Source organism: Pipistrellus kuhlii, unplaced genomic scaffold (assembly GCF_014108245.1).
Source record: "Pipistrellus kuhlii isolate mPipKuh1 unplaced genomic scaffold, mPipKuh1.p scaffold_m20_p_15, whole genome shotgun sequence".
Taxonomy (NCBI): Eukaryota; Metazoa; Chordata; class Mammalia; order Chiroptera; family Vespertilionidae; genus Pipistrellus; species Pipistrellus kuhlii.
Genome location: NW_023425460.1, coordinates 46,712,504 through 46,734,508, shown reverse-complemented (window position 1 = coordinate 46,734,508; position 22,005 = coordinate 46,712,504). Strand labels below are relative to the sequence as shown.

At 47.3% G+C, this 22,005-nt stretch overlaps 1 protein-coding gene across 1 annotated transcript in view; it reads left to right on the top strand.

Moving 5' to 3' along the window:
• Window positions 1–3,033: 3,033 nt before the first annotated feature.
• Window positions 3,034–22,005, top strand: part of ZRANB1 (zinc finger RANBP2-type containing 1) — a 39,823-nt gene continuing 20,851 nt past the window's right edge. The window contains exons 1-2 of the mRNA XM_036439345.2: window positions 3,034–3,178; window positions 18,384–19,234. Coding sequence (XP_036295238.1) covers window positions 18,421–19,234 — 814 coding nt within the window. The 5' untranslated portion in view covers window positions 3,034–3,178; window positions 18,384–18,420. The remainder of the gene's footprint in view (window positions 3,179–18,383; window positions 19,235–22,005) is intronic.

Genomic DNA, 22,005 nt, shown 5'->3' with positions numbered 1-22,005 from the left:
ATGCTGGATGCCTCTGAGGGCGCCAGCTCTTCCTCACTAACTTAAAAGGCTTCACAACTTTTTTCCCTTTTGCAATAAATGTTATTGTGTGTTCCAAGGGAGAACTGGAGCCTTCCTGCCCCCCAGAGGCCTTCCTGCCCTGGGGGGGGGGGAGGGGGGAGTAGGAACAGGGAGAGGAGGAAGGGGAGCTGGAAAGAGGGTAGAAGGCAGGGGAGGCAGGAAGAAGGGGAGGGAGAATGAGGGGAATGAGGAGGAGGGGGCTGAGGGAGCTTCTCCACCGCTTCCCCTCACCCGTGAGGACCTGGGGGAACCCATGTCCTAAACCCTCTCCCCCCTTCCCCATCCCCCTCATCTTCAGGTATCCAGAGCCCTTAGAAAGGAGAGGAAGGGACGGAGCTTCAGAATGGGGGACGGAGCCTGGGGGACACAGCTGGGGTTCTAAGGTGACGAGGGCATCTGTACCTGACTAGGGAAGGGTGTTGGGAGAGGAGGGAGATTTAGGACTGGGGCACTGAGGCGGAGAGTAAGGACTTGGGGTACACGGATGGGGCAGGGGAGAGTGAGTGCAGATGAGGAGGAGGTCGGGGCTGTGCGCTGGGATGAGGGGAGGAGTGGTTAAGAAGTGGTTTCAGCGGGGGAGACAGATGAGAGAAGGAGAGGAAGGGCTGTGGAGGAGTTCTCTAGGAGGGAAGGAGGCTGGGTGGTTTGAGGGCTGGCCGCAGGTGAAGGTGAGGAATAGGCAGAATGGAATGCTCACAGGAAAATAAAGACTAAGGCCTGAGACCCAGGCAAGGATGGGGGCCTGCGGACCTGAGAGAAGCCATCTAAGCACGAGGGCTGAACAGGAAGGGGTATTGGGATAGAAGACAGCACTTCTGGTTTTCACAGTAACTGTCGGTATCAGAACACGTGTGCTCCACGAATTCTACAGGTTTGGAGAAGGTAACAGATTTCCCCGAGGTCCGACTGAGGAAGAGCCGGGTCTAACTGGGACTCCAGATGGTTTCACCCAAAGCGGGAGAAGGATGGAGGTCAGAGGACGGCAGGTTTTGCCCAAAGAAACCAGGACAGGGAGCTGCATGATACCTGGGCCATCTCTGGAACTGGACACAGTGCAGGTGGTGCCGTCTAGCTGCCTGGGGCAGTGGGGGGGGGATAAGGCAGAGCTCACCCCGGGACAAGGCCACCTCAGGCCTCTGGATGTGTACCTCATACTGGCGTCCAGTCTGCAAGGCCACGTGGAAGTTTTCCTCCTTGACTGTCCTGCTATCTGCGAAGCCCACGTTTATACAAGTCCCCACGGTGTTCTCATCACACATCTCGGACCATTTCCTGTCGCCGTGGTCCCAGGACCAGACTGCGCCCTGGCTGCGCCTCTCCGGAGTGGGAGCGCACTGGGAAGATGGCACCAGCACCACCACGGCCCCCGCTAGGCCCGCAACCAGTGCTTCCAGGCAACAGACACCTGGCAGCGTGGGCCTGAGAACCGGTGCCTGTCCGTGGACAAGCAGCTGGAGGAAGGAGCCACAGATCACAGACCCTGGCCACCTCCCTGGGTGTTCATTCTGTACCCTAAGGCCAGGCTTCACAATTTTTAAAGAGTTGCTACATTTTAAGGTTTTTCAAATTCTCGGGGGAAAAAATCTGAAGAATAAAAAATGCAAGGCGACATCACGCTGGGAAAAGACCAAGCCCACTGGCGGGAAAATGTGGACATACCTGCGGGGTTTCGGCAAATGGCCACGTGGCTGACTCTGGCCATAGGCACAGGAATGAGAGAAACATGCGAACCCACCACCAGTAACATTCTCCTTAGAGCTTGTGCTCTGGGCCTTCTCCTGCAGGATTCCTTCCGTGCTGTTATTTATTCTCCGCTTAAACTTACAATTTAAAGAAGGGTAAAAATAAAAATAAAATAAAATAAAATAAAATAAAATAAAGGGTAACCACCTCTGAATTAGGAAATAGTAGAAAAGAGTTTTTAAAAAAAGTTATTTTATTGCCAGGACCGGTTTGACTCAGTGGAAGAGCGTCGGTCTGCGGACTGAAAGGTCCCGGGTTCGATTCCGGTCAAGGGCATGTACCTTGGTTGCAGGCACATCCCCAGTAGGGGGTGTGCAAGAGGCAGCTGGTCGGTGATTCTCTCTCATGGATGTTTCTAACTCTCTATCCCTCTCCATCTTTGTGAAAAATCAATAAAATATATATTAAAAAAATTAATAAAATTTATTAAAAAAAAGTTATTTTATTGAGATCCCATTGGCCTATAGCTCCACGGCTTTTCGTCTTGCTGGTAAGTGCATACACACGTACGAAGATTAGAAACACGAACACACACCCGGCCCCGAAGGTGAAAAATAGACAATAGGAATGAAACGGAAACAAACAACCTCGGCTTTTATCTTCTGGTGTGAGCGACAGTGAGCGAGAGTGGAGCGGGCGCCGCTAGAAGCCGTCCCTCTGGAGACGCCGCCGGGCGCACCTTTCCCCGGGGGCTCTGACGCCGGGAGGCGATGGGAGGGCCCGGCGCCTGCGTGCCCCGTCCAGGCCCCGCCCCGCCTGCGTGCCCCGCCCCCCGCGTGCCCGTCCAGGCCCCGCCCCGTCCCGCCTGCGTGCCCCGCCTCCGCGCCCTCCTACGCTCCCGGCGTCCCCGCACCCGCGAGAGTCAGCAGCCCGAGCTCGCGGCCGCCTCACAATCAGGGCCCGGCGCCGGCGTGACGTCACCGCTCCGCGGCCCGCCTTCTGCGCCCGGAAAGAAGCGGCCGCCCATTGGCTGCGCCGCTGGCGGCCTCGGGGCCAATGACGGCGCGGCGAGCGGCGGGGTCCGGCCTTGACGTTGTGCTGGTCGCCCTAGGGTTTATTTGGCTCCGGGGCCCCGCACCGCCGCCATTACGATCCCGCAGCGTCCGAGGTCGTTCCCCCTCCTCTCGCCCCCGCCCCGCGGCGCCCGGCCGCCCGCTCTGCGCCCCTGTGTCCCCGCCTCCGGCGGTCGGGAGCCGCGCGCGGGCCCGCGGAGACCATGTCCTGACTGAGGGGGCGCGGAGGCGGCGCGGAGGGAGGCGGAGAGGGGCCGGGCTGGGCTCGCCACCGAGGGCAGCTCGGGGGGTCGCCGCCGGGCTACGAGGTTCGGACGGGGAGGAGGAGCCGGAGCTGGAGGAGGAGCCGCCGCCGCCGCCAGGTAACCGGGCCTCGGGAGGGCGCCCCGCGCAGCCCCGCCGGCCCAGGCCTCCTGCCGCCGATCAGGCCGCCGGGGTCCCGGGCCCCCGCCCCGCGCTCCGCGGCCGGCGCGGGGAGGCCGGGGCCGGGCCTGGTGCCGCCGCCGCGCCCCGTTGTGTGCCTCCCGGCGCGGGGACCGCCGGGCCGGCGAGGGTGGGTCCGCCGCTTGTTTACAGACCGCGATGCCCGGGCTGGACGCGCCGCCCGCCGCCGCCTCCGCCGGCTCCCCGCCCCTATGGCCCTCCGGCCGCCCGGGCGGGAGCGGGGCCGCCGTGGGTTTGCCCCCCACCCCCGGCGGGAGGCCCGGAGGCCAGGCCCGTCACTGCCGGCGCGGCCCCCGAGCTCGCGTTCCTGCCTCCGGCGCCGCCTCCGCGCCCGCGGCCCCTGGGCTGCCGCCAGCGCCGTCTTCGGGGGAGAAGGTGGGGGCCGGGGCCGGGGCCGGGCCGGAGGAGCCGCGGCCTGGGCACTGGGAGCAAGCAGGCGGCTTCCTGGGGCGGCCGGCGGGGCCCTGCAGACAAAAGGGCCGCCAGCGGCACCTGCCCGGGCGTAGGCCGGCGCGAGGCCCTCCCCGGGAAGCTTGGGCCGGGCCGGCTCCGCGGACGCGCGCTGGTGCTCTGAAACGGGCTGGCGGGGGGCTTTGCATCCCGGAACCCCGCCACCCTCTGAGCCCCGGGCTTGGGTCTGTCCGGGCTGCGATGCCCGCAGGCAGCTGAGGGGGGGGGGAAGGCTGTGCTGGGAGCACCGCCGAGGAGACCTCCCCGCCCCGGGCCGGGCCGCGCCGCCCGCACAGTGAGAGGTTCTGTTCAGAGCGGTGCTCTCGGGGCCCTTTTGGGTTGGCGGCCTTACCCCTCGTGTGACCTCCAGGGGACCCCTGTCTGGACCGAGCGTGGATGACTCAGTGTACAAGCCACAAGCCAGGGAAGCCATCAGGAGTTTTGGTCTTGGCTTGTGCCATGGGCCTTGGGAAAGCCACCCGAACTACGTGAGAAGTCCAGCTGGGGCCCTCCGCGTCTTTGTTAGTTGGATGAGGTGGTTTTTAAAGAAATGGGCAGCCGGGCTCCTCCTCGAGGGTTGGTTCTCGGGACAAGATGTGCAGGCAGCCACCTCCTTACGCTGAACTCCCACAACACTGCTTCTGTTGGGTGTTGGGAGACCAAGAGGACTGTCTGGTGTCTTCATTTTGGGGCGGATGCTATTTGTCATGGGGGTTTCTGTTTCCGTGGATGTTTCAGCACCTTTTATTAGCGCTTCAGACACCCATGTGCTTACTCGTGGTAAGTGCTTAGGGTAATGTCCAGCTCACGGTCTGGATCCAGCTCTGTACACTGGTGAGGTAATGGCCTAGCTCACATCCAGAGTCTGAGGCCGGACATGATGTGGGAGCTCACAGCCTGGTCGTACAGTATTGGGCCTCCGTATGTACAATCGATACAGTGAGCGCAGTGTCACCGCTGTATTCTGACTGTACTCTGATGGTGAATGGCGGCTGTCGGTGAATGGGAGCTGAGGGGGCAGACCCTGGCACCTGTTGAACACCCACTGGCTTTGGAGGATTGCTGCTCATGCCCCCCCCCAGCAGCCTCGCACCGGGCTTTCCCCTGATGCGGTGTTTCCTTTGGAATGTTTGTGCTCTGCTTATGCTTTGGGTAAATAAGATCCTGCACATCTTAACATTCTCACCTCCTCGGATCATAACATAAAACCTTCCAGAACGCTCCTAACCACATGCAGAGTCAAGTGTAAGCTCCCTGGTGTGGTGGTCAAGTTTCTTTATAATCTGGTCCCTTCTCCAGACTTAACTCTTCCTTTTTCCCTTTGTGAATTCTTAGTTCCAGCAAATGAACTTATTTGTCGTTACTGCGAAGGGCCTCCAGTTGGCCTTTCTTTATGCCCTTTTCTCTGTTTTAAACCCTCTTCCGCTTGTATCCATGGATATGCTGTACTCTGGGCTCAGTTGATGCTTGTCTCCTGAGAGACCTTTTTGCCGACTTCAACCCCAAGGGATCTATTCACTCCTCTCTTGTGCAGGACTTTCCTCTTTCTTCTTCTCGCACATGCCAGCCTGGATTTCAGTTTGTCTTTTTATAAAGTCTTTATTCTGCTTCCTAATAGATTTTTAAGATCTCTGAGAAATGGGTACGAATCCTAAACTCCATAGAGACAGAACATATATCATATATTCAGCAGTGAAAATGTGCAGGCTTAGTCTCAGAAGTATTTTTGGTCATGGAGGTATTTTAGGATTGCAGTTTGTATTGAAGTTTCTGGAACTTTGATGATTTGTGAGACAAAATATTTGAAATTATGGCGGTCTCTGAAAATGTTAGGGTGTGTGTGTGCTCAGTGTGTTTATATGTGTCATCAGCACGGTTTTATTCCTGTAGAGGATGCTCACCATTTTGATAATGGTCATGTCTAATGAAAAGTACTGCAGTTCATCGTTTGCTTCGGATTTGAGTCTGGGACAGTGGCTGCTATTGGAGGTTGGCAGCAGTGACACCCGGGGTGTGTGGATAATGTGGAGCCTCCTGGGAAAGCAAAGGATCTGCAGTCCCAGTTTCCATCCTTCACCTCAGATGCTGGGGCAAGTGTCACTGATCACGAGGCAGATGAACTCCCAGTGTGTGATTCACGGCTACCTGTCAGCTCCGAGTGAGGAAAACACGGCCAGCTGGGCCTATGCCTTTGTGTGCCGCGGTGACACGTAATTATGGAGCCCATGGGTGGATGCGGATGTAGTTGGAAAACAGGAGTGTGTGTTTCTGTTGTGCTGTGGGTGTGAGTAAAAGGCCTGGCATTTGATGGCACATTTTATGCATTCATAGTCTCAGCAGTAAACCATCTTGATGTGTCTATGTGGAAACGTTTCCTCTTCCTCCGGTTCATCAAACTATTTATCCCTTAAAACTGACTGGTTTTTAGGAAGTAGTTTATATAACTTTTAAAGCTTCAGAAACCTTTTAGCCTAATTGAAGCTAAAATTAGCCTGTTAATAAACTTTACAGAAATGCTAGACATTTTTACATACACTGCTTGGGTTTGTAAAAGATACTTTCATAGAATTATACCAGTAATTTGCCTCTTGAGAAATCTGGATCAGTTAGCATTCTTTGCTTTCTGGAAGTGTGGTATTTTGAGATTTTTGACACGAACCATCAGTTTGAATTTCAAAATGGATTTGGTCTGGTAAATTGAGTAGAAATTTGATACTTTTCAGCCTAGTGAAATTGAACTTTTTAGTAATGAAAAAAACGAATTCTCTATTTTTATAGTTCACCCCCTCCTCAACCAACACAACACAATTTCTTTTTTTTTTTTTTTTTTTACAACACAATTTTTGTCACCCTTTGTCAGGTCAGATCTTTATGTGGATTGAATTCTCATAAATAAAAAATATTTGGCCCTGCCTGCTGTGGCTCAGTGGGTAGGGGGTGGTCCCGTGCACGGAGAGGTCCTGGCTGGATTCCTGGTCAGGGCGCATGCCTGGGTTATGGCCCATTCCCAGTAGGTGGTGTGCAGGAGGCAGCCGATGGAAGTTTCTCTCTCTCTCAATCTCCCTCTCTCTAAAATCAATTTAAAAATCATTAAAAAATATTTGGGTGGATAAGGCATTATTGGAAATCAGTTGTGGATTGTGGGGAAGGGGAAAAACTCCCCTTTCCCTCCTCTGGTTCTTTTGGCTCGCTGAATAAGCACATCAACAGGAGGCAGGTTGGCAATATAAAATCACATTTAATCATCTGCAGAGGTTCAGAGGTAATAGAAAGGCTGGTTGAGGTGTCAGGCATTCGGAGCGAGGGCTGAGGGAAGGTGCCTTGGATTTGAGTTAAGTAGATCACCTGCCCTGCAGATGCGTGGAAAGAAGTTACCTCTGATAATTTTTCCAATTCCGGTTACCTGGGCAGCCCCGGGGCTGTGGCAGAAGCTTCTCCTGAAGCTCACATTGCTTTAGCTCACAATAATCTGCATGCCACTGAGGCATTTTGTGGGGCTTGCTCTGGCCCCCACAGTATCCATTTGTTTCTTTTTAAATAACGGCTTCATTGAGGTTTATCTCATTCACCCTTAAGTTCACCCTTTTAAAGTATGCTGTCATTGGCTTTTAGCACACACTCAGAGTTGTGTGGCCAGCGACGCTGTACAGAACATTCTCATCCCCTTAAAGAGACCGTGCCCATTAGCAGTCGTTTCTTCCTTTGCTTGAGCTCCTGGCAACACGACTCTCTGTCTCTGTGGGTGTGCCTATTCTGTACATTCTTATATGTGGAGTCAACAATCTATGACCTCTTCTGTCTGGCTTGGACGCTGTAGCATAATGTTTTCAGGGATTATCGGTATGACAGCATGTATCAGTGTTTCTTTCATTCCTTTTTGTGGCTGAATAGTTAATATTCCATTGAATGTTTATCTCTTTGTTGATTGGACATTTAGTTGTTTCCACTTCGTGTCTGTTATGAAATGTGTGTACAGTTTCTGTGTGGGCATGTGCTTCATTTTGCTGGGTCAGATGGTCACTGTTTACCCTTGGAGGGACTGCCAGGCTGGGCTCCAAAGCGGCTGCCCCATTTCACCTGTTAGCACTGAGGAGCCACATGTCACCGCCAGTCTGTGGCAGCCTTCCTAGCCAAGTGCCATCTCCCCACTCCGATTTGCATTTTCTTCCCGGTACTGAGCACCTTTCCATGTTCTCACTGGCCATTTGTGTCTCTTTGTTAGAGAAATGTCCATTGTAATCCTGCTCCATCTCTCAGTTGGGTTATTTATCTTTTATTGTTGAGTTGTAAGCATTCTTTATATATTCTGGATAGAAGTCCGGTAAGTGATTTGCAAATGTTTTCTCCTGTGTTTTGATGGTCTTTTCTCTTTCTTCGGAGCACAGAGGTTTTAATTTTGGTGTAGGCCAACTTACCTGTTTTCTTTTGTCATCTCTAAGAAGCCATTGTCCAATCCATGGTCAAGAAGATGCACATCTGTTTTTGCCTAAGAATTTTAGTTTTTACATGTATGTCTGTAATAATTCTGAGTTTTTTTTTAAATATAGTACGAGGTATAACCATGCAGACCCCCCCCCCCAATTTTGTAGAGACAGCCATTATTTCAAATATTTATTTTGTCCCATAAATCATCAAAGTCCCAGAAACCCCAATACTTAGAAGAATACAAACTGTATATCCCAGAATGCCTCCCCAACCAGAACTGCTTTGTCAGAGGGGGTCCTCACATTCTCAGTGCTGGACCTATGACATGTGGTCTCTATAGGTACAAGGTTTATCGTGCATACCCATTACCCAGAGTCTTAAAAATCTAATAGGAGCAGAATAAGGAATAAAAAGGTACAAAGAGTTCCAGGCCAGCACGTGAAGGAAACCGTGTGGGAGGGGAGCACCCAGTGCCGGAGCAGCGACGTGGGCTGAGGGCCGGTGAGGGGAAGGCACTGCTGGCCGGGCTGGGCCCGCCTCACTCCTCCCCAGGCCTGGGCCCGTCCCCCACAGCTGGGAGGGGGGCGGGATTGAGGAAGGAGGGTCATCCTCTTCCGTGTGGGTCCTCTTGACACCCAGGAAGAGCACTAGTATGAAGTTGAAAATCTGAGGCCATATACTTTATAGAAATTCATTCAACAAATTAATAATTACTGGGTATCTACTCTGTGGTCAGAGATTTAGGATTCTCAAAAAGTACATTACAAAAACTGTTCCAAAGGCTCCTGAAGTTAAAACATTGAGTTATGACGAGTTCAGTGTTCAGCGTTTGCGAAAGTAACTGTACTGGATGTTGAGATTCCCCCTGTGAAAAGACATTACGTTACTGGTATTTACACTCCAGTGTGAGAGAAATCAAGGAGCACATAGAAGCTGAAACTGGTGTGGCTCAGTGGTGGAGCATCGGCTCAGGGGCATGTACATTGGTTGAGGGCACATCCCCGTGGGGGTTGTGCGGGAGGCAGCTGGTCGATGTTTCTCTCTCATCGATGTTTCTAGCTCTCTGTCTCTCCCCCTTCCTCTCTGTAAAAAATCAATAATATATATATATGTGTATATGTATATATGTGTGTGTGTGTATATATATATATATATATATTTTTTTTTTTTTTTTAAAGGAGCACATAAGAAAAGGGAAGACAAGCAGGTGGGGATGAGGGCTCTGCGGAGAGTGAAAGTGGGGTGATTGGTGAGAATGACGAGTGTCAGGGCCCGTGCTCTGAGGACAAGCTGGGTAACCAGGTCTCGGGACAGTGGCTGGCCTGTCAGTCTGTGCAAAGACACAGAACTCTTCAGCTGAGGACGAGCTTGCTGAGTAAGGAACAGCAAAACCCACTGTTGTGTAAAGATTTACAAGAAAGATTGGGGAATTGCAATTTTATTCCGAATGGCTTGGGGAGAGAATTTCATGTCCTTGTTTGGTGAATTGGTTTATATTTCTAAGGACACCTCTAGCTTCTGTGTAAGGCTGTGAAAGTATCTTATAAATTGTTAGTTTATTGTGTGATGTGCCCACACACACACACACACACACATGTATTTTCCCTAGAACTGTTTGAAAGTTGTTTGCAGACTTGATACTCTTTTATCCTTAGATATTTGTGTGTATTTTGGAAGAATAAGGGCTTTCTCTTACATAACCACAATACAATGATCAAAGTCAGGAAATTAACATTGTATAATAGTATTATGTCATTTTTAATAAGAATGAGTTTCCGAAATCATATTCAGATTTTGTCAGTTGTCTGATTAATGTTTTTTTGTTTTGTTTTTTTAATATAAAGAAAAAAAGAACCTTAATTTTTTTTGTGTGGCAGTTATCAAGCTTCTTTAGTTGGGATACTAATGTCTGTGTTTTTTATGATAATGTTTTTAAAAAATATATTTTATTGATTTTTTACTGAGAGGAAGAGAGAGGGATAGAGAGTTAGAAACATAGATGAGAGAGAATCACCGACCAGCTGCCTATTGCACACCCCCTACCGGGGATGTACTCGCAACCAAGGTACATGCCCTTGACCAGAATCGAATCCGGGACTTTTCAGTCCGCAGACCGACACTCTATCCACTGAGCCAAACCGTTTTCGGCTATGATAATGTTTTTAAAAATATATTTTATTGATTTCAGAGAGGAAGGGAGAGGGAGAGAGAGAAATATCAATGATAAGAGATAATCATTGATTGGCTGTCTCCTACACACCTCATATTGGGGATTGAGCCCACAACCTGGACATGTGTGGCAGGAATCAAACCTGGGACCCTTCAGTCTGCAGACAGACGCTCCATCCACTGAGCAAAACTGGCTTGTGCTGCCCACTATTTTTTAATATTCATGGATGATTATTTTATGAATCTGTTGTGAAGATTGACAAATGGTGATTTTCTAATCCAGTTATTCTTTTCTTTTACTAGTTGGATTTCTACTGTAAAGAAAATCTATTTGTTTATCTACACCTGTGTACACATGAAGTTTTGTTTTATTTTCAATGCTTTAATATCCTTTACCGTTATTTTTTATGTGGATGTCCAACTTGATTCAGATTTGGCCAGTGGGAACCATCCATGCTAATTTCAGTGTCCTTTTTAAAAAAATTTACGATATTAGGTGTGAATATATTTGAAAATGGATATTTCTTAGAGCAGTTTTAGGTTCACACTAAAATTTCCTCTACCTTTTAAAAACTCATTTTTTTAACTCATTTTTTTGAGAACTGATGATATTTTTAAAAATGTTTCCTGTATATTAATGACTATACAACTTTGTTAAGAAGTAGATTAAAAAAAATAGACTTACGTGTGTATAGCTTCGGTTCATAGCAAAATTGAGCAGAAGGTAGAGTAGTCATAGCTCTCATCCCCACACATGCACACCTGCTCCGACTGCCAGCACCCGGAGCAGCGATGTGTTTGTTAAAGGGATGAAGCTCCTGGCACGTCACTGATCGGTCAGAGCCCAGTTCACATTGGGGCTGATTCTTGGTGTTGCACATTATGTGGGCTTTGACAGTGTAAATGACAGGTAACACATTGTCATGTCATATGGAGTCTCACTACCCTAAAGCTCCTCTGTGCTCTGCTCTTCATCCTTCCCTCCACCCTAACATCAACCCAGCTTATTATTGTCTCCATATGGGCCTCTTCTAGCATATCAGATAGTTGGAATGAGTTATAGAGTATTTCAGATTGGCTTCTTTTCTTAGTAACGTGCATTTAAGATTCCTCATGTCTTTTCATGGCTTGATAACTCGTTTCCTTTTAGTACTGAGTGGTATTTAATCCTTTAATTGTTTAATACTACTACAATTTACTTACGCATTCACCTGCGGAAGGACGCGTTGGTTGCTTGCACGTATAGGCAGATATGGATAAAGCTGCTGTGAATGTCTGTGCGCAGGCTTTGGTGTGGACATAATTTTTCAACCCTTTTGGGAAAACACCAAGATGCACAATTGCGTACGGTAAGAAAGAGTAGGTTCCGTTTTGCCAGACTTTCTAAGTGGCTGTCCCATTTGCATCCCCACCAGCAGCGAGTGAGAGGACTGGTCCACGTCCCTGGTCAGCGTTTGGTGTCATCAGGGTTCTGGGTTTTGGTCATTTTAGTAGGTCAGCAGTGGTGTCTCATTGCTGTTTTAGTTTGCAGTTCCTTACTGACATAAGATACGGGGCATTTTTTCATGACTCTCTGCCATCTGCATATGTTCATTGGTGAGGTGTCTGTTCAGGTCCTTTACCCATGTTTTAATTGGGTGGTTTTGTTTGTTTTCATATTGTTGAGTTTCAAGAGTTCTTTGTATATCTTGGATAACAGTCTTTTATCAGATGTGTCTTTTGCATGTATAGTCTCCTATTCTCTGGCTCTTTTGGACATTCTTTGGACCGTGTGTTTTGCAAAGCAGTTTTTTAATTTGAACCAATCCCACCTATCAATTATTTCTTTCATTGGATTGTGCCCTTGGTACTTTATTTAAAAAGACATTGTCATAGCCAAGGTTATCTAGATTTTCTTTTTATTTTCTAGAAATTTTATAGTTCTGCATTTTACATTAAATCTATGCTTAATTGAAAAAAAAATAGATATATATAGACTTCAGAGAGGAAGGGAGAGGAAGAGAGAGATAGAAACATTGATGACGAGAGAGAATTATTGATTGGCCATCTCTCACATGCTCCTCACCCGGGATTGAGCCCACAACCTCAGCATGTGTCCTGACTGTGACTTCTGGTTCATAGGTTGATGCGCAGGCTGTGCTTGATTTTTTTTGTGTGTGAAGGGTGTGAGGTCTGTGTCTAGAGACTTTCTTTTTTTATTGCATGTGTATATTTAACACCACTTTTCGAAAGGACTATCTTTTCCCCATCGTATTGCCTTTACTGCTTTCCAGGATCAGTTGACTCTATGTATGTGAGCCTATTTCTGGGCATTCTGTTCTATTCCATTGATCTATTTTTCTGTTCTTTTATCAGTATCCCAGTCTTGATTACTGTTTATATATATAAAAGGCTAATATGCAAAGTGTCCCCTCGGGGGTTCAACTGGGAGACTGGGTGTTTGATCACTCGCTATGATGTCCGCTGACCATCAGGGGCCCGCATGGAATGAAGGAAAGCTCTGGCCAGCAGCTGGCAGCCTGAAGGCCCCGATTGGCTCTATTACCAGCGAGGCCTAGGGACGCTATCCTTGCAAGAATTCCATGCACCGGGCCTCTGGCAGCTTTATATTAAGTCTTGATGTCAGGGTAGCCAGTCCTCTCTATTTTTTTCTTCAGTACTCTGTTGGCTATTCTGAGTCTTCTACTTCTCTATATAAACTTTAGAATTATGATAGTTTGTTGATAAATAACTTGCTGGGATTTTGATTGGGATTGCATTGAATCTTTTGATCCATTTGGGAAGAACTGAGATTTTGACAATGTTGTCTTCCTATCCATGAACATGGAATGTCTCTTTAGTTCTTCGATTTCTTTCATTAGAGTTCTGGAGTTCATATATATTTTGTTATAGTTAATCTTAAATATTTCAACTTTTGAGGATGCTGATGTTAATGTTTTAAATTTCATATTCAATTGCCGGTATATAGAAAGGTAATTAACTTCTGTATATTAACCTTGTATCCTGTCCAGGCGTCCTCAAACTTTTTAAAGTGGGGGCCAGATCACGGTCCCTCAGAGAGCTGGAGGGCCGGACTATATGAACTACTAATTCCTACTGTAACACCTCGGCTGCGCTCACTGCCCAAAAAACCTGGCGGGCCGGATCAGACTCCTCTGCGGGCCGCATGTGGCCCGCGGGCCGTAGTTTGAAGACGCCTGCGAGTGTAACCTTGCTGTAATCACCTGTTAGCTCTAGGAATTTTTTAAAAAAATATATATTTTATTGATATTTTACAGATAGGAAGGGAGAGAGATAGGCAGAAAGGTCGATGAGAGAGAAACATCGACCAGCTGCCTCCTGCACCCCCCCCACCGGGGATGTGCCCGCAACCACTGAGCCATACCGGTTTCGGCAGCTCTAGGAATTTTTTAATTTTTTAATTTAAATCATGAATGAGTGTTGGATTTTGTCAATGCCTTTTCTGCATGTGTTCATATGTGGGTTTTTTTTTTTGTTTTTTTTTTGGGGGGGGGGGTTGTATCCTGCTGATATGATGGGTTACATTATTGATTTTTAAACTGAATGAGCCTTGCATATCTGGGATAAACTCTACTTGGTTGTGGTATATAATTGTTGGGTTAGATTTACTAATATTTTGTTGAGGACTTTTTTAAAAATAAATATATTTTATTGATTTTTTTATAGAGAGAAAGGGAGAGGGATAGAGAGTTAGAAACATCGATCACTTGCCTCCTGCACTCCTCCTACTGGGGATGTGCCCGCAACCAAGGTACATGCCCCCTTGACCGGAACCGAACCCGGGGCCTTTTAATCTGACGGCTGATTCTGTATCCACTGAGCCAAACCAGTTAGGGCATTGTTGAGGATTTTTGCATCTGTGTTCATGAGAGACATTGCAAAGACAGATTTTATTACGTCAGTTTAAGTCTGTTTTAGGTTTTCTGAAGTGTGATTCATTTTGCAAGTTTAGGATGAAAGAAACTTTGATTCATATTTTGACACATTTCCTTTCTTTTGTGCATTGTACCTGTGAGTTGGTGAAAGGAGCTATATTCTTGTTTCCAAATGTTTCAGCGTTGCTTCTCAAACAGTTCTGAGTAGCATCTGAACAGTCTGCAGTATGCTGCTTCCTGCTCCTTTTCTCGCCGTGGCAACCTAAGCCTTGGTGTTCAGCCTAGAACAGCATCTGTCACCTTCCTGATTTAAAAACTTTTCCTGTGAAGAATCACATGCACACAGAGGGATCAGCAGTAAAATTCGCAGGTATCTGTCCCCAGCTGCAGAGTTAACCACAGCATGAGCCCTGTGGCTGACATCTCGTTATTAGTGGCAGCCACTTTGTCCTGAGCTCTTGCCACGGGAGTGGATCCCACCCTCCAGAATTCCTTCCGTTCGCCTGAGATAGCTCAGAGCTCCTCTCCTTCAGGCACCCAGTGTGTCTCTGCAACGGCTCCATTCCATGCCAGGACCCTGAGCCCGAAGTTTTGAAAGCTTGGCAGCCTGATTGCAACTGAGCGGAGGGGGTGGTACAGGGAACTCACCGTGTTCAGACCCAGCTAGGCCCAGAGGAAATGCAGGAGTTTCACATGTCCCTCGCAGCGTGATTGCTTGGACCTGGTAAGAACTTCATGAGAGAGGAGCCGTGAGCCACCCTTACAGGACTGAGGACCCACACCAGCAGCACTGTGTTTCTCAGGTGGTGCCTGAAGCGGCGGTCGCCAGCCTTTCGGACCTCGGACCACCATTGGCGACCGCTGCCTTAAAGTGCCTGTTATTGGGGGGTGGTGTTCTGTTTGGGCGACAGTGAGTGTCAGATGGGGAGGAGCCGAGGGTTTGTGCCACTGCTTCAGGTGGTCTTGCTAGTGGGAGATTTGTGCTGATGGCCGCGCCCTGATGGATTTGGAAAGGGAAGGCGCTTAGAGGCGCTCACAGTTCTGACCTGGCCTGAGGCAGGTGGGTGCAGTTTGGAAGGGAGGAAAGAGCTGATTGGACAGAAACCACTAGAGAGAGCATGCAGGGGAGAAGGCAGAGGGAAGATGATTTTGAGCTTTTGCTGGTGCAGGGGCATTGGCGGTGTCCTCAGTGGGGAGGGAGAAGTCCGGTGGGCGTGGTTGTCAGAGGAAGATAGGAGGGTTCCTGTGGGATGTGACCCCGATTGCAGCCCTGGAATGAGGTCAGATCGTAGACAGAGGCTTCCGCGTATGACAGTCTTCGGGGTCTCGCTCAGACCAGTTATTTTTTCGGTTGACTGTGGTGAGGGAGACAGTGATGTAGAAAGATGCTGAGGAGAAAAGAGGACTTAACTGGAATTTTGGCTTAAGAGTTAAGTAGTACTTTATATAAATATTATAATTCACTATTAATTACCTTGCAATATTTTAGCAGAACATGAAAATTCAGCATGTTTGGAATATATATCCTTTTAGTTTTTAGCTTCATCTGTATTCCCCTAAGATGCTTTTTGAACATTTGTAAATCTCTACAGGTTTATTATATTAATTAATACTATGTCAACAATTACATTAACAGATACTTCTGTTACTAAATATAGACTGATATTACTAAAGCTAACTTAGCGCCTGAAAGACTGAGATCAGTCCTTTCTTTGGGTAATTTGTCATTTGGAACTGGCAACTGAGCTTCTGTTTCCTAAGGAGCTGGTACTTTAGGGTCATTTCCCTTCTCTGGTTCCTTCACAGGGTGTCAGTAGGTTGGGGGAATTTGTAGTATAGACTTCAGCATAGATACGTCTTCTACAGTGTTTAAGTAGAGCTTCACAAATATGGCCTACTTAATTGTTATTAAGCATGACAATATAAAAGACGTTCAATTATTAGCCCCCACTCCCCCGGCTACTAACCATATACCCATAATTCTTGTGCTTTTATTATTATTTGACCCGGGAAGGATAGAACCCACAGCAGTGAGGGACTTGTACTGGACACGGGGGATGTGCTTGGAGACGTGTGGAGAGTTTGATGCAAAGTGGGTTCGTGGCCTTTGTTTCACAGGGTGGGACCTGCTGCAGTTCCATTGGAGCCAAAGAATATATGTTCTAAGGGTGGCAGTTGTGTCTGGTTCCCTTAAATAAGGTCCAGATTATGCAGAGTTTATTGTTGTTTAATTGTACCAATTAATTGAAGTATGATTAATTGGATAGAACCGGAAGTTTGCGTTAATATAAAATCAGACTTGAAAATTAAATTTACTTGGGCATCTGAATATATCTTAATAACTTAAAAAGATATTTAATAATGGTGTTGTTTTTCAGTGTGCAATACTTACAGAGCTGGTTGCTGTTAAAAAAGATTTTATGTCCTTTTAGGGATGTTGACATCTGGAAGAAAAAAATGTACTTAGTGTTAGTTTCATCTCAATAATGCAAAATCACATAGTTGAGCTGTTGCTATCTTTTCTCTTACATTCCATTTACTGATTATCCCTGGTATAAATGGCTCTCTCAGATAATCCTCTCCAGTGAATTTTAGCTTTCTGCTACCAAAAAGCAGTATTTTTCCCAAGTTTCAATTTCTCATAGAGTGGATATTGTTTCTATCATTATCTAATCCTAATATATAAAAACCCAGGGTCTGTAACATCCAAAATGACTGAAGGCTCGACCCACCTGCCTCTCTCGGGCCTGATCCACAAACCCCTCAGCAGTCAGTGCTGGGTTGCCACACACGTACCAGGGGCAGTCAGTGTTAGTCGCCATGGCAACCCAGCACTGACTGCAGGACTGACTTCAGGTGGGTCGAGCCTTCAGTCATTATTTTTTATTTTATTACTTTTTAAAAATATATTGATTTTTTTTTTTTTTTTTACAGAGAGGAAGGGAGAGGGATAGAGACTTAGAAACATCGATGAGAGAGAAACATCGATCAGCTGCTTCCTGCACACCCCCTAAAGGGGATGTGCCCGCAACCAACGTACATGCCCTTGACTGGAATCGAACCTAGGACCCTTCAGTCCACAGGCTGACGCTCTAGCCACTGAGCCAAACTGGTCAGGGTGTGAATATGTTTTTAATATGAATTGAATTTTTGGAATATTTCAAATGCTGAATATTTTGGGTATGAGTATTCAAAATTATATTGGAGTGATATGCTTGTAGTTACCTCAGCGGCATTCTGTCGATTTCATTGTCTCAGGTATAGGTGACCTGTACTTTTTAAAAATGTTTTTATTGATTTCAGAGAGGAAGGGAGATAGAAATATAAATGATGGGAGAGAATCATTGATTGGCTGCCTCCTGCATGCCCCCTACTGGAGATCTAGCCTGCAACACGGACATGTGCCCTTGACCTGAATTGAACCTGGGACCCTGGACCCTTCAGTCCACAGGTCAACGCTCTATCCATTGAGCCAAACTGGCGAGGGCCTGTACTTGTTATTTTATGTGTTTCAGACAGAACTAGACTTGAGGATATGTAGGCTCTCAAGCAGCTCTTCCTCTAGCTCAGTGTTACTTGGTAAACTTTAAGGATGACTCCTCAACGTCTCCTTTTCACTTGTGCTTATGAGGAGCAGTTAGCACTTTCCTGCTGTTTTTCTCCCTTAGCAAGGAGAAGAGAATTGTCTTTGATCTTCTGAATTCTATAGTAAATCAAGCATTATGGTGCTATGCCTAGATAGCATGCTAATCTGTGTTCAAAATTTGAGAATGGCTGTGTGTTTGAGATAGTTGGTTTCTGTTCCTTTCCCTCCCTTTGAGTCCTTGAACTCTTGGTTCCTTTTCTAACTTGACGGTGATTACTGGCTGAAATGAAACGTGTTGGTGGCTTCCCTGTTTTAGGCCCCCTCCCTCCTGCAGCACACTTCTGAGTTCCTGCCTCTCCTGTGTTCTGAAATACCATTTCTTTAAATCTTGAGAGATCTAAGGTTTCTCTTTGGGAATTTATCTCCAGTGCCTGAAACTGAAAAGAGAAAGTTGGATAGTTCACTATGACATCGTACATGCATCTTTGGAAAAATATGTATTTTGTAAATGAAAGCACACTTTTATTTTGGGGGCATTTTTTCAGAGGTGGAATTACGTCGTTACTGTTTTAATAACCATGTCCTAATTATTTATAGCTTCCTGCTTGACATAACTCACTTCAAGAAGTGCACAATGTCAGAACGTGGAATTAAGTGGGCTTGTGAATATTGTACGTATGAGAACTGGCCGTCTGCAATCAAGTGCACTATGTGTCGTGCCCCGAGGCCCAGCGGGACGATCATCACGGAGGATCCATTCAAAAGCGGCTCCAGTGACGTCGGTCGAGACTGGGATCCTTCCAGCACCGAAGGAGGCAGCAGCCCTTTGATCTGCCCAGACTCCAGCGCGAGACCCAGGGTGAAGTCTTCGTACAGCGTGGAGAATGCAAACAAGTGGTCGTGCCACATGTGCACGTACTTGAACTGGCCGAGGGCGATCCGCTGCACCCAGTGCTTGTCCCAGCGCAGGACCAGGAGCCCCACGGAGTCTCCTCAGTCCTCGGGGTCTGGCTCCAGGCCGGTGGCTTTTTCTGTCGATCCTTGCGAGGAATACAACGACAGAAATAAACCGAACACAAGGACCCAGCATTGGACTTGCTCTGTTTGCACGTATGAAAACTGGGCCAAGGCTAAGAAATGTGTTGTTTGCGATCATCCCAGACCTAATAACATCGAAGCCATCGCCTTGGCAGAGACCGAGGAGGCTTCCTCCATAATAAACGAGCAGGACAGAGCGCGGTGGAGGGGGAGCTGCAGCGGCAGTAACAGCCAGAGGAGGTCGCCGCCCACCACGAAGCGAGACTCGGACGTGAAGATGGATTTCCAGAGGATTGAGTTGGCTGGTGCTGTGGGTAGCCAGGAGGAGCTGGAAGTGGACTTTAAAAAACTAAAGCAAATTAAAAACAGGATGAAAAAGACCGATTGGCTGTTCCTCAATGCTTGTGTGGGTAAGTTTTTGCATTTTATTGAATAGGATGGGAAAAGATATTGACGGTGACATGAAAGAGACAAGCGGGTCAACATTACCTAGCATTTAGTTCATGCGGCATGATCTCGTTATAACGTGGCCCTAAACCGCCTCCGTTTCACTGTGCACGTGTCCCCATCAGTAGGGACCGGAACTTTTACGGTAAAGCAGTGTTCTGCGCACCCGCAGTAAATGTACCTGGGATGGAAACGCTGCTCGATCCACTGGAATGGGCTGCATCAGGAACACAGCGGTGCGCAGGGTGGTAAACTGCGAGCACCTTGTGACGATGGAGCTGTAGTCAGATGTTAAAAATATCACAAAGATGTGTGACTCCGAGGAGTTACACAAACAATACTGACCTTGAAAACATGATGTCATTTCAACATGACTGTCAGGCAGTAAATACTTAGAACTTTGTGGAACTTGATTTCACAAGGCCAGCTGATTCCACAGGTCCAATCATGATTTGCGTATTTTGTGGTTTTAGTGCTTTTCCAAGGAAGTTCTGAATATTGTTACTGGCTAAGAGCTGTTAAAAGGGTAGACATGTTATAAGTTAATTATTTGTGATATAATTTCACAAAAGCAGTTGACTCATGTTTTCTTTTATTTTTTATTTTTTTATTTTATTTTTTTAAATATATTTTTTATTGATATTTTACAGAGAGGAAGGGAGAGAGATAGAGAGCTAGAAACGTCGATGAGAGAGAAACATCGACCAGCTGCCTCTTGCACACCCCCTACTGGGGATGTGCCTGCAACCAACGTACATGCCCCTGACCGGAATCGAACCTGGGACCCTTCAGTCCTCAGACCGACGCTCTACCACTGAGCCAAACTGGTTTTGGCTCTTTTGTTTTTTTAATCCTCATTGAGGATATATGTTAATTGATTTAGAGAGAGAGAGAGAGAGAGAGAGAGAGAGAGAGAGAGGGAGGGAGGGAGAAACATTGATGTGAGAGAGGAACGTCAATCGGTTGCCTCCCGTATGCAACTTGACCAGGGATTGAACCCGCAACCTAGGTATGTGCCCTGACTAGGAATGGAATCGGCACCCTTTGGCATATGGGAAGAGGCTCAACACCTGAGCCACATTTTTTCTTTTGTTTTGAGAAGGTTAGCTACCTGAATTTGATTTTGATTATTTGGATGGGGTGCTTTACATTGATATTTGGCTATAAACATGGCTTATCTGTATATATATTTTCCCTAGTATTAATTTCTTTCATTTATCCCCCTGAATATAGCCCCTAGAATACAGAAGACATAACTGTATGAAAGTTGCAAGTCCTAAAAGGAAATTTTAAAAAACCCAAAGCAGCTGAGTGTTTGGTTTCAGTTTTGCCCTGGCACAAAGAGCAGCTCACAGCGAGCCCTCTGACCCAGACGCCGTGGCGAGTGCCTCAGTCCAGGCACTCCTGTGAGTGCCGGGGGAGCCTCAGCTTCTGTCTTTGTCCCAGTTCATCCCAGGGTTTCTTTTCCCTCCTGAATTGGGTAACACTTAGAGAGTGGTTGTCTTCTTTTTAAATAAGGAAACACAAAAGGGTTTTATTTATTTTTAAAAGTTTTTTAATTAATGTTAAAAAAATTTTTTTTAAAACATATTTTTATTGATTTCAGAGAGGAAGGGAGAGGGAGAGAGAGACAGAAACATCAATGATGAGAGAGAATCATTGATCAGCTGTCCTCTGCACGCCCCACACCGGGGATCAAGCCCACAACCCAGGCCTATGCCCTTGACTGGAATCGAACCCAGGACCCTTCAGTCCGTAGGTCAACGCTTTATCCACTTGAGCCAAACCGGCTAGGGCAAGAGTTTTATTTATTATTAATTTTTAAAATTGAGGTCAGATTCACAGAGAAAAATTCACCATTTTGAAAGTGCACGAGTCAGTGGCATTTAGTGCATTCACGGTGCTGCCGCCCCCTTTGTCTGGTTCTGAAGTGCTCCCTTCACCCCGAAAGGAAGCCTGTGCCCAGCACGCAGCTGCTCCACAGCCTTCCTGGTGGTACAGTGCTTGCTTTCTCTGTGGATGGCCCTCCTGGCTGTCCCGTATGAAGGGACTCGGGCAGGACACGGCCTTTCGTGTCTAGCCTTGTCTTTTAGTTTAGCTGGGTGCCTTTTGGAGCACTTGTAAAATCACCTTTGCAAGCATAGTGTGCTGTGCACACGTTACTACAAGGTGGTGGTAAGTGCAGATGAGTTTATAGGTGGACGTGAACTACATCACAGTGATTCTGAGCCTCCTTTGGGGCCGTGGGCTTCTTTAGGCATCAGGTTCATTGTTTCTTCAGGTTAGTGGGTCTCAGCATGAGCACTCCTGCTTTGAAGCAGTTTCTCTCCTTGAAACACAAGTTAGACCAGTATTACCTTGTCTTTATGGCTATTATTTCTTGTCTTATGACTACTCTGTCTTCTTGCTGCTACCTTTTATTTCTTTACATATACTTTTCCTTTTTCCTTTTTAAAAAACATTTTTATTGATTTCAGAAAGGAAGGGAGGGAGCGAGGGAGGGAGAGAAAACCACTGATGGGCTGTCTCCTGCTTGCCCCACACGGGATGGAGCCCACAACCCAGGCCTGTGCCCTGCCTGGGAATCGAACCTTGACTTCCTGGCTCATAGGTAGAGGCTTAACCACTGAGCCATGCCATTCTTCTTTTGAAGAAACATCCTTGTCCCTCTTCAAATTCTAAGCGCTGTGAGCTCATTTTAAAGGTGGAATAAAAACTATACCAGCATGACCAG